General features: G+C 41.4%; 1 protein-coding gene across 8 annotated transcripts in view; it reads right to left on the reverse strand.

Moving 5' to 3' along the window:
- LOC131237450 (tubulin-folding cofactor B) overlaps positions 1 to 18,917 on the reverse strand; it is a 91,995-nt gene that overhangs the window by 22,850 nt on the left and 50,228 nt on the right. For all 8 annotated transcript variants that reach the window (XR_009167245.1, XM_058235213.1, XM_058235216.1 and 5 more), the window contains one exon: positions 2,219 to 2,288. Coding sequence is in view for 7 of the 8 variants with exons in the window: in XM_058235213.1 (XP_058091196.1) it covers positions 2,219 to 2,288 (70 nt within the window). In the remaining variant the exon portion in view is untranslated. The remainder of the gene's footprint in view (positions 1 to 2,218; positions 2,289 to 18,917) is intronic.

The raw sequence follows: 18,917 nt of genomic DNA on the forward strand, positions 1-18,917 counted from the left end.
CCCATGTAACGGTCGTCTAGCCATAAAGAAAATGGCTTAGCCCTCCTCTGGTATGATGCTCGGATGTCCTCATCACTTTCAGGCATTTTCTGGTCAGATTATGAACTGGTTTGAGGGCTGAAAATGGACAGATTCATGGACAGTTTTTTGGATAGTGACTGGACTAGGTCGAGGGCTCAAAAAGTGGGCAGATTCAAGCACAGTTTTCTGGACAGGATTGTAGGCAATTTTTGTGGATAGAGCAGGAGAGTTTTAATGGGTTGGGTTATGGCTGCTAGAGGTAAGTTTGTGTTAGATTGCAGGTCCGTGTTGTTGGCTGGGAACGGTCAGATTGTGAACAGGAGTTGGAAAAGACTAAGTGGCTGGTTTGGGGCTGTTATATGATCGAAAGGAAGGGAATTTGGAGGGAACAAGACTAGTTGATTGTATATTTTATGAACTGTAATTTTGGATGTGAAGTGGTTTGGTTTGGGTCTGCAGGAATAAGTTTTTGGCCCTCTAGGGGCTGGTTGTGAGGGTATCGCTGAGGATTTATGACTGTAAATCAATCTGGCTTATCAATAGGGTTAGCACATGCAGTTGACATTATATATGGGAATAGGGTTGAGAATTTTGGTTTTAGGTTTCAATTGAGTTTTAAATGGTTTGAGGTTGGAGCTTTTCATGCTAATAAGGCCACAGCAGGGGGTTGGGAAGGGATTAGGATTTATAATAGGTTCGCTGTAAGAAAGGGATAACGTTGGATTGGGGAAAATTGAGAGAATTGTTGAATGGGTTTGGGAAATTGGGAGAAATTTAGGTTTAAGATTTGGGTTTGGGTAGAATTGGGCCTAAAAACTTGGGTTTGTGTTGGTGGAATTTGGAGAAGTTGGCAAATTAGGGTTTTGGCTGGGGGACTATAGAGAGGTTGGGGAGATCTTAGGTTTGGGCACTTAGGAAAATTAGATGTTAGGATTTAGAGTTATCATTTGGATGACTGGGGATGAAATTAAGAAGGGGATGGTAACAGAGAAAGATGTGGAAAAAAAAAGAGCAAATCTTTGGAAAGTCACATGCTCTAAATACCAAAATTGATGGAGTAATGCCAAGGATTGAACTTATTGACTTCGAACTTACACATGCAACTTGTGCATCAGTTCCACCCTTTGAGTCGCCATCAAATTGATAATTAAACCCAACTAATGGACTGCACGATTCCCAACAGCCTTCTAATAGACATGCTTCCATTTTAATTAGAAAACATCATAAATTCCATTCAATCATCAAATGTTTAAGAACATTCCGGTGCACATGGCATTGTAGGCCTTTATATAGATCTCAACTCAATCTAGGGAATCTTCTAGAAAGAATCCTCTTGAAAACAACTAATGTTAGCGGCGTATTGCTCACATTTTACTTCCAAAAATAATCCAAACTACTCGTCAAGCTTGCAATAAAAGGAAAGATGTTTAAATAAATAATCAAATTGTAGAACACCAAAACCTACTAAATAATCTACACAACCATATGGCCCCAGAGGGTTGTGCAGTTATAGAAAAATACCACATAATCATATGGTTTATATATTAAAAAGACCCCGGAAATGTAAAATTGGTTTAACTTGTGAACTCATGCAGTCCAACGAAATGACAATCAAGGCCTTCCAATTGGATCTATGGGTCCCATTCCATCAGCTGAATCTTGACCCTTGATATGGCCAGTTTTTAAATTCGTACACTTGCATGGGCCTGATCTTCAATCAGCCAGTGATAGGACCCAAACTGGACCCTAACTGTGTGACCAACCCAAGGATAGACACAATAAATTCGGGTTTTCGGTACATACAGGTGGTGGCTGCAGTTCAGTCATCAAGACCATTGGCCTGTTCAACCCTAGTGTAGATGGATCATGCCCCAAATCTCCTAGATAGGGTAATCCTAGCCTCTTAATTTGTGGCCTGAAATGGATGATCAAAAAGAAAAATATCCACATTCAACTGAGAAAAAGAAAGGCTAAGCTTTGTCACTAGCATCATCCAATCTAGGAGATTTTAGGGCAGGGGTCAGCAGCCCAATGGTCTGGATAACTGAACTTTGGGACGTGCTTGTACATGCTGAAAACCCAAGCACATTGTTCATAACCTCAGGTCAGGGAACATATAATTTCTCAATAGAATCACTCCAATAATTGTGCATAGATATGCTACTGATGCATGGATAGAAACAAGTCATATGCACACCTTGACTTTGTCCGGCCTGAGCAATGCACCATGAAGTGGCGGGCAATCAAAATATCGTTTTCCTTTAACCCTGAAAAGTGTCAAACATAGAGGCTATGAATGGTCATGATTACACATAAATAAGGGTGCAAATGGGCTTGGCCTGGATATTCAACATTTTAATTTTTCTTGGCCCAGATCTGGCCATTGACAGCCATAAATATAAAATATCTATCCAAAAAATATACCATTAGACCTCCATGATGATAAACAGATAACCATTAGTATCAGAAAATTTGCATTTCCTCGTGTAAAAATAAGGGTTATTTGGACAATAGATGGCTGGAAATCAGGATTTCAAGATATCCCAATTTGGAGGGCCAGCACTGCCACATCAGCTTTCCTCATTAGTTTGCAAACAAGTCCTCTTAAAATTTAGAAGAGGAAAGACCCCTCCCCCAAACCAAACCTGAATTGGGAGTCAGCTGTCCAAATGAAGCCCAAAACATTACACTAAATAAAGCAAAAAATAAAAAAAGGAAAATGCTATAGCGAGTTCGTCACTAAAAATTACAACTAGCTAGAAGTTGGATGAAAGTATGAAAACATGGTACAAGTTTCTTGTCCAGTATTTATCACAAATTATTTCTAAATGGAAAATAAAAGCACCAAAATATCTGTAAATGACCACAATACGTTGAAGTTAGATCATTGATAAATATAATAGTATCAACATCTATTTCATCTGTAGCACCAACTTGCTAAAACCTCCAAGGTAGGTAGGTCAAGAAAATAAAATTATCATGTTTGGACTGGGAACCTCATTTGCTTGTCAGGTAGGAATGGTAAGTCCTTTTAGTTCAAATCCTGAAGCAGGATGTCTATATCTTCAAATACCAATCAACTGTAGATTTACCACCTTTTTTTTTTTTTTTGAGAAGATTTACTGCCATAATTCTTTTTGTAATGTCTGTGATTGTCTTGATGTCTTTGCTTCATCCATGTTATTTTTAAAAGATGATTGTATAGATCTAGCATCATCCCCCCACCTGGGTATAGGTGTACAAGATTTCCTTAATAAAATGCAGGTGGTGTGGCTCCCACCTTTCTCTGAAATTTATTTTTTTTTAAAGGAAGATTTACCAACAAAAGGTCAGAAACAAGATCCACAAAAAGCTATCATTGGGTGCTAAAGAGAGTGCTTACTCGCCATTCGGCAGATACAAGTAGAGGACATTTCCTAAATAAGGCCACATCTATCTCAGCAATTTCAAATGAGAAGAAACAGCATACACTACTGTAGCAAGGGATCCACTAGAATTGATCTCCAAAATCCAAATAAAAAGGCCATACTCCACCTCTTCTCCCATCGTAGTGGTTAGCAAGGCACTTGAAAGTCAAGAGGGTTGAAGTGATCTCCTTAGCCAATCACAACTTGGAAGATTCAAGGGTTCTCTACCAATCATAAGGCCATACTCCTATTCTTCTCCTCTTTTTCTTTCAATTTTTCTCCCTTTTTGCAGGGACTTCTCTATGGGTTGTGAGACTTTTAAGGTAGATGAAGTACAATCTTAAAGGGAACATAAAGCAAGACCAACACCCTTTTCTTGGAGAGGATAGTCTCAATTTATAGGGATTGAGTTGTGATGCAATACATGAAATTAAATGTGGAATGCAAGAAATCAAGCTCATGATTATACCAATTTAAACAGTCACAAAATTCCACATCCTACATACTACCAAACATTCAAAAAGGGGAATCTATGGGGGTCCAAGCCTACACAAGTTTAGGGCTGGATCAAATAAAATTATAAACCAAACAAGCCCAAAAGAGTGTAAGATTCATCCATTCTTGCAAAAGATTGTTCCCCAATTCAAGAGATTTACCATGTTTCAATTCGGGGGGAAATCTATGGCTCAAATTTGGGGATAATTGGGACTTGAGATTCTTTAGATTTAAGGATCTGGATTTAAGTCTAAAGAGGAGGAAAATAGAGGAAAAAATAGAACCTGAGATGAGGCACGTGCGTGGACGGCAGCTAGCCCTGGGTGCACGTGCGTGACCACTCGTCCGCACGTGTGTGGGGCCCACGAGGTCGGAAACCGACTCCTAGGCTAGGATCGGCCAGGGTAGGACTGCCTCCATGCCAAATTTCATGTCGATCCGATGCACGGTTTGTGCATAGTGCTTCGCCGAAGTTTCAGCCCCTCAGATGGGCCAGAATCTGAAAATTTGTTTATGCACTGTTATAGGATAGAACTTGGATACGAAAGAGGGCGAATCTGAAGGTGGAAGGGATGTAGAGGATGATGGATGTGAGGCGTAGTGAAGTGGGGATGATTTGAGATAGTTGTGGCTTCGCACCACAGTAGTTAGCGCTTCGAGAAAGGGAGAGTTTTACACCCAATTCGATTCTTCAACCCAAAGAGATAGAGAAGAAGAAAAAATGCAGAATTTTTATTCATAAACTTCATTGAGAATACCTACATGGAGCTGCTTATTTATAAGAGAACCCTAAACCCCAAAAGGTAATTTTACCCTTGTGCCATGTGCGCACACTAATACTTAAAGCTGAAGTAAATAAAATAATAACTAATCTAAGCAATCAAAGTCGTTCATAATATTTCTAATAATGAGAATAGTCAAAACTCAAAATTCTAGATCATCTAAGGTAGTGGGCTACAATCATAAGATCCGATGGTAGAATCTATATGATGATCGGGTCCACTCCAATGCTCCATAGTGCAGCCCCTAACTGTAAGGCCCTCCAATGATGTCGTCGTTGATCCAAATCGAAATTAGGGCCCGCCTCCTCCTCGAATACGTGCGTAGGGTGGGGGGCGTGCGCATGATGTCCCCATCAGGTTGGTTACTTGGTAGTTTTGGTATACTGAAGGGTCATCCTAAATACGGTGAATTCATGGCACCTAGGGGTGCAAATTGGGAAGGTTTGATCGGGTTGAGAGACAACCCAAGCCCAAGCCAAGATCAAGTCAGGTTAACCTATGGCTTGACCTAACCCAGAATCCCCAACTAAACATACCGTGATGTAGGACATGAAATTCAAATATGATGTACAAGATTTCAGGCTTAAGATCACGTTAGTTCAGAAACAGTTACACAAATTCCATATCCCACATGAAAGTCCAAACATTCAATTAAGGGGAATCTATGCAGGTCCAGGCCTACACATGTTAGGGCTGGATCAATAAAAATTATGAACCAAGCAATACTCAAAAATAAGAAATAATCATCCACACATGCATAGTAATCAGTCCCTAATCCAAGGGATTCACTAATTTCAACTCAAGGAACCCTAGGGTGAAAAAAATAGCAAATAAATTAAGGGAATTGCAATCTAGGGTTAAGGTTAATGAAAATAGATATGAAAATGGAAAAATAAGAGAAAACCTGAACCGGGAGACAATTCCCGCGAGCAGACAGCGGGCCAGGGCCTTGTGCAAGTGCGCACTAGCCTAGCCGCACGTCCGAGCGGGTCCCACACCCGGAAACCGATTCCTTGGCCCTGGTCAACTAGGGGTGGGCTTCAAACCCCCAAAGTTTCAGGGTGATCCGAGCTACGGGCTGTGCGCGGTGCTCCGCCGAAATTTCGGCCCTCCTGCAGAGCCAGATTTTGAAAACTAGTTGTAGGGAGAAGATTCGCTGTAAAATTGATGGATTCGAGGCAATGATGGCTGTAGAAGGTGAGATATATGGATGGAAGAGGGTAGGGATGGATGAGGATAGATGTGGCTTCGCACTATGGTAGTGAACCCTTCGAAAAGGGAGAGCCTCGCACCCATTTGAATTTTTCCACAACTCAAAAACTCAAAGAGTAGAAAAAAACTTGCAAGAATTTTTATTAAACTTCAATGAATGAAAAGAACTACAAGGGGTGCCTATTTACAAGGAAAACCCTATACCCCAAAACTCATGCCGTGTGCGCAACCTATTACTTGGCGATGAAGTAAACCAAAACAAAAACTAACCAAAGAAATCTGAAGCGTTCATGATATTCTAAATAACATAAATAATCAAAACATAAATTATGAACTCAATCCGACTAGTGGGCCCCAATCATGAGATCCCATGATGGGTTTTACTTGATTATCGGGCCCAATCTAATGAACCAAAACTCCGTCTTCTAACTAGGAGGCCTTCCCTGAACGTCATTAAGCCAGATCGACGGTGGGGCCCTCCCTCTCCTCCCGTACGTGCGTAGGGGGCATCGTGCATACACGTGTGCGCGTGATGTCTCCATCATACCGTATCCTCAACCCTGTACATGTGTGCCAATTTGGATTGGTCTTATACATGTGTGCCAATTTGGCATGAAGATGGCATTTAGATGGCCACATGTACACACATGAGGGATTGGTAGAACTCTCAACACCATAGATAGTATATATAATATCATTCTAATCAAGTGCAAGGAAGGGTCTTTCCCTACGACATATTTAGGCCCTCCCCTTTGTATCAGGAAGGTTAGAAAGCAGATGTGGGATCTGCTATAGAAAGATTTGAAAGGAAGCTAGCGAGTTGGAGGTGCAGCCTATTATCCTTGGGAGGTAGAATCACTCTTATAAAAGCGGCACTTTCGAATCATCCTTTATATTTTATGTCTCTTTTCAAGTGCCTGAAAAGTGTAATTGAGAAGTTAGAGAAACTTAGAAGGGATTTCTATGACAAGGTGGGGTGGATAAGAAGAAATTTCATTTAATGAAATGGGAAGATGTATGTAGGCCTAAAGGGGAAGGAGATGTGGGTATCCATAGTCTAGGTCTCATGAATGATGCTCTTGGGAAGATGGGTTTGGAGATTTGGGTTCAAGGAGGGGTGTTAGTGGAAAGAGGTTATTACTAAGAAATATGGTGTGGAAGGGAATGTGTGGCAGCCTAAGAAGGTCTCTTTGCGTCATGGGCTGGGCGTGTGGAGATCTATCATTAAACTAAAAGAGTTGGTACTCAAAGGGGTGGGTTACGGGGTGGGTGACGCAGGACAGCTCTAATTATGATGCATGCTCATGGAGATAATTAAACAGCGGAAATAAAAAGAATAAATGATCTAAAATTCTAACAATAATCATCATAACTGAGAAAATCATAAAGAAAACATGCAATGGAGCGGGCCATCACTACAACCATGGAGTATGGAATTCAATTACTACTTAGGTTGGATCCGGCGAGGGATGAGACCTCCCGATCTTGCATGGTCACACCCAATCGATCAATGAAGATCACTAGTCCGAAGAACCAAGAAGTTTCTCGGATTAGGGATTTTGAGAATTTGGGGATTTAGGGTTTAGATCGGTTCTCAAGATTTTGATCGAAGAGGAATTAGCCAAAACAAAAAATTAGAAAAAAGAAAGTTATTACCTTGAGGAAGTTGGAGGGGCACAAGAAGAAATTAGAAGAAGAAGATCAAGGGGAGAGAAGAAGCACCATTAGAGAGAAGAGAGGAAGGAGGCAACCAAAGGGTTTGCTTTTCATTCATCAATAGTTGAAATTCGTGTTTAGGGCTTTACCTCACTTAAATAAGCAAATAAAGACATAAAATTACTAAAATACCCCTACGATAAGCAAATAAAGATATAAGATTACTAAAAGACCCCTAACTAAGTCAAAAAACGTGCAAATAACATAAGTATGGGAAAGTTTGGGCACTCGGTCTTCTTTCTTCAATCTTCCTTCACATGTGTCTTCCCTAAGTGGGGTCTTCTATATGTCCAATCACATGTGAAAGGTCTTCAGCTCCTCAATATTCGCCTATCCACAAGGACGGCACTTGTGGTTGGCGCTTTCTTCGTTGGTACACCTTGAATGCACCTGTGTCCGCATCAATTCCCCTCAGGTGAGAAAAACTCGACCCCGACGAGTTGAAACTTTTGGAGCGCTCAAGTAGATCTGGATCAATACCCTGCAATGCGTCGCCCGACAGCCACGTAAATTCAGACGATGGTTTGTTTTTCCACCTGACAAGATACCTTTGGAAACCTCCATCTCTCGTGGATACTATCTCGTCATCCAAGATTTCCTCAATTGCTTCTTTATGGGTAATGGGTGGAGGAGGAGGTGGAAGGGGTTGGGTAGCAAACTCAGAAAAAGGCCATGAAAGGGACGATGTATCAACAATGGGAGTATGGGCATGGACTAGATCTTCCACATTAAAAGTTGGATTAATGCTCATTTCAGATGGAAGGTCAACCCGATACGCGTTGGACCCAACCTTTTGTAATATCTTGAATGGTCCAACACTACGCGCTTGTAATTTCTTTGCTGATCCTTGAGAGAATCGCTCTGGCCTTATTCGCACCATTACATAGTCTCCTTCTTGAAATTCTTGCACTCTACGATGAGAATCAGCTGAAACTTTATAATCATCATTGCTCTTATTTAACCGCTGTCTAATATGTGTATGCAAATCATGAATATGGCGTGCGAATGCATCGGCTGACTCAGAAGACCTTTGGGTAACAGACATAGGTAAGAGATCTAAGGGCATTCTAGGTTTATAACCACTTACAATTTCAAAAGGACTCGACCCTGTAGATCTATTAACTAACCCATTATAAGCAAGTTCAGCAGTTGGTAAAATTAGGTCCCAAGTCTTAACATGTTCACCCACTAGACAACGTAGAAGATTTCCAAAGCTACGGTTTACCACTTCAGTTTGACCATCTGTTTGTGGGTGGTAAGCAGTAGAAAATTGCAAACGAGTTCCCATAATGTGCCACAGTGTCTTCCAAAAATAGCTAGTAAATCGAACATCACGATCAGACACTATGGTTTTAGGTAACCCATGGAGACGCACCACACCATCAAAAAAGATACGAGCAACATGAGACGCATCTGACGTCTTCGAACATGGGAGGAAATGCGCCATTTTAGAAAAACGGTCCACAACGACAAAAACGGAATCATGCTTTTTTATAGTCTTAGGAAGCCCGAGCACGAAGTCCATACTAATGTCCTGCCACGGAGCATGTGGCACTGGCAATGGCGTGTACAGCCCGGTATTTTGCTTTCTTTGCTTTGCCAGCTGACATGTTCGACACTGCCCTAAAACTTTGGCTACGTCTCGCTTGAGGCTTGGCCAATAGAAACGATCTTCCACGAGGGCAATAGTCTTATCACGATCAAAATGGCCAGCTATCCCTCCGGAATGAAGCTCCCAGATGAGGAATTCACGAAGGGACATACGGGGAATACAAAGTCTGTCTCCCTTGAAAAGAAAGCCATCTTTAAGAACATATCCACCCATAATATGCTGGTCACTAGAGAGCGACGTGTAAGTACCCCCAAAATCAGGACATATGGGGTATTCATCTTTCAGTTGCTCAAATCCGACTACCTCTACACTCAAGGAGTTGAGCAACGCCACTCTCCTACTAAGGGCATTTGCTGGTTTGTTTTCAACCCCGGCCTTGTGTTTCAAAACAAACGAATATTCCTGAAGAAGCACTACCCACTTGGCATGCCTTGGGTTGAGTTTCTTCTGAGAATGCAAATATCTGAAAGCCTCATGGTCAGAAAACAAAACGAATTCTTATGGTAGGAGGTAGTATCACCAATGTCTCGGGGATTGCACTACCGCATAAAATTCTTTGTCGTAAGTGGAGTATTTTTATTTTGCCTCATTCAGTTTCTTACTGAAATAGGCCATGGGTATCCTTCTTAACTCAACACTCCACCTATATCGACACCAGACGCATCGCACGCTACTACAAAGACTTTAGAAAAGTCAGGTAGATGTATGACAGGAGCTTCCACCATCTTGCCCTTAATTTCTTTAAAAGCCTTGACGGCGGCTTTAGACCACACGAACTCTCCCTTTTTCATGCACTCGGTAATGGGAGCCATGATCGTGCTAAAACCCCTAATGAAGCGACGATAAAAAGTTGCAAGGCCGTGAAAACTTCGCACCTCATGAATGTTCCTTGGTTCTGGCCACTCAACTATGGCCCTGACTTTTTCAGGGTCTGCTTGCATCCCTTCAGATGACACTATAAATCCTAAGAACACAACTTGGCTAGACATGAATGCACATTTCTTAAGATTAGCGTACAACTTTTCCTTCCTAAGGATACTACAGACCTTCTTTAAATGTTCAAGGTGTGATTCCTTAGTGGTACTATAAATAAGAATATCGTCAAAGTACACCACTAGGAATTTTTCCATGAACGGCCTCAAAGCTTGGGTCATCACCCGCATGAAAGTACTGGGTGCGTTAGTCAAGCCGAAGGGCATGACCAACCACTCATACAACCCATCTTTCGTCTTAAACGCCGTCTTCCACTCATCTCCTGGGCGTATACGAATTTGGTGATATCCACTCTTGAGGTCTATCTTAGAGAATATAGTGGACCTGGCCATCATGTCAAGCATATCATCAAGTCTAGATATAGGGAACCTATACTTGACAGTAATTTTGTTTATGGCACGGCTGTCCACACACATGCGCCACGTGCCGTCTTTCTTTGGCGTCAACAATGCAGGCACGGCACACGGGCTTATACTCTCTTGGATGAAACCCTTTTGCAGAAGCTCATCAACTTGCTTCTTCAACTCTGCATGCACTGCAGGGTTCATCCTGTGGTGAGGAAGGTTCGGTAGAGTAGACCCTGGGACAAGATCAATGGCATGCTGTATGTCCCTCATAGGTGGCAACTCATTCGGTAAGTCTTCAGGAAATACATCACTGTATTCCTTCAGGACCGAGATCACCTCACAGGGCAACTCTGATGGAACCTCAGGTGTAATTTCTCTAGCCACAAGGGCATACACCATAGAATCCTCCTTAGCCTCTTTTTCAAACTCTCTTGCACTGATTATATGTAAAGACTTAGGTTTGGATTTCCCCATTTCTCTAGGCTCACTTGCCTTCTCATCCTTCTTCTTTCCTAGTGTATTCTCAGGTGGCATGGGATTAAGTTTGATCTTTTTACCATTATACATAAAAGTACACGCATTCGAACGGCCAAAGATCGTGACATCATTATCGAATAGCCACAGTCTACCTAGGATAACATGCCCCACATCCATAGGTAAAACATCACACCACAGGGACTCTTTGTATGACCCAAACTCGATGGGGACTAGACATTGCTGGGTGACAGGTAGGGAGGTCTTGTCAACCCAAGAAACTTTATACGGGTCTGGATGAGGTGTGGATTTCAGTTTTAAGCGATCTAAGGTGCTGGTGGAAATCACATTCTGACAACTTCCACTGTCCACTATCACCTTACAATTCTTTTCACCACACTTGGCAATAGTGTAGAAGATAGTGCTTCGACGCCAGTCAGCACTACTTCTAGACTGAGCTAACACACGCCTGACTACTGCAAGTGTTGCTTCTCCATCCACTTCTTCATCAGTAAGTCCTCCTTCAGGGTGATACTCTTCAACTTCATAATCACCCTGGTCATCTCCACCCTCGTGGGATTCGCCTATAACTAAGGCTCTCCCATGGCTCTTCGTAGGACACTGATTAGACATGTGGCCAAGGTTGCCACACTCATAACACCTCACTTGGCTCATGTTACTAGGACCGGCACCAAGAACCCCTTTTCCCTTGTCCTCCCTAGGCCTAGGCGGAATGGTCGCCTGTGCCCTAGGTTGATTACCAATATTAGGTCTGGTTCCTTGGGAACTAAATCTAGCATTGGAGTCTCGGGACTCAAAACGACGAACGACAGGAGCCTTCAGATACTGCTCTAACTCCTGCACGACTTGATATGCTTCATCTAAGTCCGTTAAGGGCCGAGTAATAAGCTCACGCTGAAGATCCGCACAAAGGCCCGTCTTAAAACGCGAGAGCGTTACTAGAGGGTCTTCTCGGATATCACACCGCATCACATACTCTTCAAATTTAGCGATGTAGTCAGCATCAGGCATTGACCCTTGACGTAAGGATTGCCATTGGTCAAGGAGCTTCTGACGGTATGAGAGTGGAAGGTACTTCTCCTTCAACTTCTCTTTCATCTCATACCAATGTGTGATAGGGGCTCTACCAACTCTCTCTACCCTACGCTCGGTGTTGGTCCAGAAGAGCTTGGCTTGACCCACAAGCTTCATCTTAGCAAACCGCATTTGACGGTTTTCTGACATGCCATACCACTCAAAGTAGTGGTCCATGTCAGCAACCCAGTCAAGGAATGCCTTGGGATCCAAGCGTCCATCAAAACTCGGGGCCTCAACTCTCACACTCTTCATCGCACGCTCATCTGGATCATAACGGTCTTGATGACCACATGTGGCTCGTGCCTCTCGCACCACACCACGACCGTTACCACGATCTCTATCCTCACTACCACCACGTGTGGCAGCACGTTCTTCAATGATTCCTTCCACTTGGGAGTGCGCATCTTCCCCTATAGCGGGGTTTTCCTTTTGGGACGCCTCTAGTTGCTCCACCTTAGTCATGGTAGTGGTAATTTGGTTCTCAAGGCGGGCAAACTCACGCCTTTGACCCACTTCTAGGGCGGTTATCTTTTGTATCAATTGAGCAAGTTGCTCAGATAACTGCTCGTTATTCATGGTAGGTTGAAGTCCGAAACCTCTACCTCTTCTGGTGGCCATACAATGAAGACTTGAACCAAACTCTACCTAACTAGACTACTAGGTGTTATGACTTTCAAGATGAATGCGATGAATGCAAAACTACCATGAACTGACACAATTAAGTTGAAACAGGAAACAACTCAAATCTGAAAATTTTCCAGATTAGGAACTTTCTAAAATTGGAAAGTTTCTAAAATTGAAAACTTTCTAAACCTGAAACTTTCCTAAGTTAAACCTAAAAATCAAAACCCTAATTTGATAACTCGATCTAGACAAAAACCATGCAAGCCTAGGCTTTGATACCAAATTTGACGCAGGACAGCTCTAATTATGATGCATGCTCATGGAGATAATTAAACAGCGGAAATAAAAAGAATAAATGATCTAAAATTCTAACAATAATCATCATAACTGAGAAAATCATAAAGAAAACATGCAATGGAGCGGGCCATCACTACAACCATGGAGTATGGAATTCAATTACTACTTAGGTTGGATCCGTAAGGATGAGACCTCCCGATCTTGCATGGTCACACCCAATCGATCAATGAAGATCACTAGTCCGAAGAACCAAGAAGTTTCTCGGATTAGGGATTTGAGAATTTGGGGATTTAGGGTTTAGATCGGTTCTCAAGATTTTGATCGAAGAGGAATTAGCCAAAACAAAAAATTAGAAGAAAGAAAGTTATTACCTTGAAGAAGTTGGAGGGGCACAAGAAGAAATTAGAAGAAGAAGATCAAGGGGAGAGAAGAAGCACCATTAGAGAGAAGAGAGGAAGGAGGCAACCAAAGGGTTTGCTTTTCATTCATCAATAGTTGAAATTCGTGTTTAGGGCTTTACCTCACTTAAATAAGCAAATAAAGACATAAAATTACTAAAATACCCCTAGGATAAGCAAATAAAGATATAAGATTACTAAAAGACCCCTAACTAAGTCAAAAAACGTGCAAATAACATAAGTATGGGAAAGTTTGGGCGCTCGGTCTTCTTTCTTCAATCTTCCTTCACATGTGTCTTCCCTAAGTGGGGTCTTCTATATGTCCAATCACATGTGAAAGGTCTTCAGCTCCTCAATATTCGCCTATCCACAAGGACGGCACTTGTGGTTGGCGCTTTCTTCGTTGGTACACCTTGAATGCACCTGTGTCCGCATCAGTGGGTGACGGTTCTAACGTGAGATTTGGAAGGATGTTTGGATTGGCGACCACATGCTTCAAGATATCTATCCAAGGCTTGCTCAGGTAGCAATAGATCCCGAGCTTTCAGTTAGTCGTTGTGACTCTTGCCATGAGAATTGGAGGTATTTGGATTCCCTTATTTAAAGGGACCTTCACGATTTAGAAATAGAAGAACTAATGGAACTCCTAAATCAACTATTAGGGATATCTCTTTCGGATGAGAATGATACAATCCAGTAGTTTTTTTTTTAAACAATGATGATATATTAAAAAAGGACGAAGCCAAAGCATACAAATTTACAACAACCCCCAGCAGAATTTTCCGCCAAAGGACAAGAAGATAAGATTGGACCATCTATGCTTCCGCCCAATCCTTCATATTAAGAAGTGCCCTATTGAAAACTTGCACCTCTCCACACATTTTGTTGTTGAAGCAATGTTGGTTTCTTTCCCACCATAAAGCCCAAAGAGATGCTAATAAATCCTTTTTCCCTTCTTTCCCTATCCCCCTGTTCTGCCAAGCAATGAGAAAATCCTCAATCATCTTTGGGAACACCCAAAGAACCCCGAAAAATTGCCCCTACACTTCCTTGGCAAACGCGCAATGCATAAATAAGTGATCCGCAGATTCCGCATCTTTGTAGCACATCAGGCACACATTTGAAAGGTACATGTTCCGCTTACACAGATTATCTAATGTTATCACCATTGTTCCTACCCACTAGCCAACCAAAAGCCGCCACCTTCAAAGGAGCACTGTAATGCCAAAGGAAAGACGTTGCCGCCATCTCATAATTACCGTCAGACGCACTTAAGAACTGATAGAATGATCTAACTAAGAAAAATCCTGACTTGGATTTGAACCATCTCAAGGAATCAGCTCCTAATAAAAGTGGAGAGACCTTTGATAACATCTCAAGAAATAAAATCAACTCTTCGAATCCCCATCTACAAGATTCCTTCTAAAAGTAGGCATCCATGTAACCTCCTCCCCTCAAACCAATTAACAATTACTCACCACCTCCCCCTCTTCCGTAGCTAGCCTCACTAAAGACGGAAACCTCTCACCGAATGAGGGAAATGATTCAATGAAAACGTTTTCATTGAAACTAAAATTACAATGAAATCATTTTTTGTAGGCCCCAATGTGGTGTGTTAATGAAATCTACTATGACCCATCAGATGCCCTCTAGCTCATTTGGCCAAGGGCCCAAAAATCACGTCAATCCACGACTCAGGTGAGCCACACAATAGGGAACTGTGATAAAAGAGGCACCAACCATTGATTTCAAACGGCGCCACCAAAGTCTTATAATGGCCTAAAATCCGCAGCATGCATTCATCCAAGGCAGATGCTTCAAATGAATGCATTGTATTACACATACACAACAGAGTGGGCCCACCATGAAACCAAGGTTGGGTATCCCTTCTCAATAGTTCCCTGTGGTGTGGCCCTTCTGACCCACGAATCATCGTGATTTTTGGGCCCATGCCTAAATGAAGGGTGACACGTCTTATGGTCGGAGTGGATTTCATCAACACAACATGATGGGATCCATAGGAAACGTTTTCACCATAATTTCATAGAAAAAAAAAATTTGCATTGAATCGTTTCCCACACACACACACACATATAATATATAAAGAAGTGAGTGACCATGAGGCCCTCAAGCTTCAGGGCTCCTTCAAGTCACTGAGTCATGAGAAAACTCAACTGAACTTGTCCCAAGTCTTGTTATATTAGCAGCTCCACTAAGTCTTCCTCCTTTGTTACTTGGTGGGGCATAAAAACCAAGAAGAGTTACGACTCAAGAGAGTCCCAAGTCAACTCACCAAATTGGTCAACCTTGGCTATTTGTGAATGCAAGAATTAAGCTTCTCAAAGGAATTGGAACCCAACAGGGTTATAGAGCCAACCAAAGGGAGGATTACTGCTTGGGCTTGATTCAAAAGAAGGTTTCAAATGCCACATGCAATGATCTTGGAAGGAGAATGTACAGATGATTGATGACAGGAGTACCAAACTATCGAAGAATAATCCAAAGGCACCCAATATAGAGGGGTCGCTAAAGATTAATTCCAATTGAATTCAAGGGGCAATCCGAGCCCCCATTGATATTGGCAGCATAATTCAAAATGAGGCTGCAAGAGGGACATCTCAGGTCCTATTGGTGTTTGCGGTTCTAACCAATGTAGGCACAAGGCCCACCATGGGGCTTCACACCTGCTGAATTTTGGGTTGTTTGTGTTAGATTTGGGGCCTGGATGTTAGAGACTATCATTTACAACTTTCGGATGATTGGGGGGCTGGTTTTGGAGGTATGATTGAAGATTTCAAAATTTACTTTCTAGATTCATGTTACCATTTTTAGACTTGTTGTTGTCTTAGATAAATTTGATTGATTTGAAATCAATTGGGTTGGTTTGAAATCATCATCATCATCATCATCTAAACCTATCCCAATTAGGGGTCGGCTACATGAATCTTGTTATGCCATTCCACTCAATCAAGGGCCAAACCTTTCATTAGACCATAGGTCACCAAGTCTTTTGTCACCAAGTCTTTTCTTACTATCTCCATCCACCTCCTTAGGGGCCTTCTCCATGCCCTTTTAGAGCCTTCAACTTGTACCAACTCATTGTGCAGTTCTTGGTCTCCATTGCACATGACCAAATCATTTAAGCCTACTTTTCCTTACTAATTACCTAATAGTACTACTCTTAGGTTTTGTAGCATGCATTCATTTCTAATTTTATCCTTCCTTGTCTTGCCACCTATCCATCTTAACATCCTCATTTCAGCTACACTTATCCTAAGAACATGTTGTGGTGTAGGATGGCCTAATCCAACCCTATATGAATGTGGTATTTAAAATGGGTAGATTTATGCAAAAATGAATGTGATATTTAAAAGGAGCAGATTTATGCAAGCATTAACAATAAAAATTCAGCTTTATACATCATAAAACAAGAAGGAAATAAGAAAAATTCAGCAATGATCATAGCCATCCATCATAAACACGTTGTATTGAACCTTAAAATTTGAATTTAGTCGGATTCGGCGAAAGATATGACTTTCGTCTTGCAATAGGTCCGTCTAACAATGAAAGTGGATTGACAAAACTGAAAAATTCAGAAAAATTGATGGTTCTTTAATTATAGTTCAAATCTAAGGCCTCGGATGATAGGATTTGAAGAAGATCGAAATATGTAAATGTGGGGATGAAAATCTTCCAAGATTTAATGATTTGGATTGAAAAGAAACGGGATCGGCTTCTAGATCTAGAGAATTTAGAAGAAAATGAAGAAAATAGGTTTAAAGAAGAGAATACATTGAGAAAAGAAATAAGGAAAGAGAAGGAGAAGATGAGAAATCACTGCCCTTGGGCCTCACGCCCTCTTCCAATCACTGGAAGTCGAAGATGTAATCGCCCGGTCTTGAAAAAGCAAAAGCTCTCTTTCTTTTCATAACCATAAAATAGCATTCTCCTGAGGTTTAGGGCAAAACACCCTTATAAATTCGTAATTACATTAAATGACCAAAATACCCCTACTACAAAAGGTTTAAAAAAAAAAAAAAAAATTCACACAAAAAATTGTGCGCACAGTCTCAAAACTCAAATAAATAAAATGTTCATAAAATAAATTCAAATCCAAGATGCCCAATGGGCCCCAATGATAGCGCAATGAAGGTGGGTCATGGCGATCCAACAGTCTGATCACATCACCCTCACAATCCAACGGTTCAAATATCTTCTTTAAGCAACTTACACACATTACGAATACATGTGTAAGGTCTTCAACCTCTGGAGACCCGACCCGTATGCGTCATCTAACCACATTGACACAGGTAACACACGCCTCATGCATTGATATACTTTGAATGGTCTGATGTCCGCATCATGTTATCCCTTAGTTGCCCAACATTCTTTCACATCAAGCATGATAGTCATATAGCTATCCTATAAAATTTCCCTTTCAATTTGAGTGGTACACAACAATCATATAAAACACCAAAGGCATGTCTCCACTTCTTTCTCCCAGCTTGAATTCCATGGGCAACATCCTTCTCAATCTCTTCATTCTCATGAATTATTAACCCTAGGTATCAAAAGTGGTCATTTTGGGAAACTTTGTGGTAAAAAATTTAACTAATTCCTTCTTCTCACTCTTTTTGTTGCTAAATTGCACTCCATATACTTTGTTTTAGTCCAGTTAGTTTTAAATCCTTTGGATTCTAAAGCATCCCTCCATAAATCTAGCTTTGTGTTTAAGCCCTCCCTTATCTTGTCAGTGAAAACTATGCCATCTACAAACAAGATACACCATGAAATCTCTTCCTGCAAATGTCTCGTCAACTTGTCCATAACCAATGTAAAAGGATAAGGGATCAATGCCGACCCCTGGTGTAAGCCTACAATAATTGGGTTGGTTTGAAATCAATCCGTAATTGAGGGTTCTTAATTAAAGATTTGTAGAGATTTTATCTTGTGTCTATAGAGCCTATAAAATGGGGGTTGGTCTAGGAGGGAGGTCATTCCACATTCTCCGAGTTTTATGAGTTTTTGTTGTATTTGGTAAGTTTCAATTCAACAAAGTTACTTATTCCTCTCTACACCAAATTGTTGTGGGTGTGCTCTTGTCCATTCTTGCTATTCGGGTACCAAAATCACATTGATTTGATAACTGGGTTGCATTGCTAGCAAAGATTATATATGAGCCCTTTTGACTTGTCAAATGGCTTCTTTGCAGCCATTTGGATCCTCTAGTGATAGAGGGGATATACTCTTATGGAAGTTTGGGCTGAATTCATAGACATTCTTTAGCGCATCGTTGTTTCTAAATTCTAACCATCACTTATCTATGGAGATAGTCCTCCCCTTCCATAATTCTTCTTCCCTGTTTCTTTCTAAAATCTACTCAAAAACAGTTGTGGAGTTCCCAATTTAATGACATTTACCTATTATGCTTCACCAATAAC

Source organism: Magnolia sinica, chromosome 2 (assembly GCF_029962835.1).
Source record: "Magnolia sinica isolate HGM2019 chromosome 2, MsV1, whole genome shotgun sequence".
NCBI lineage: Eukaryota > Viridiplantae > Streptophyta > Magnoliopsida > Magnoliales > Magnoliaceae > Magnolia > Magnolia sinica.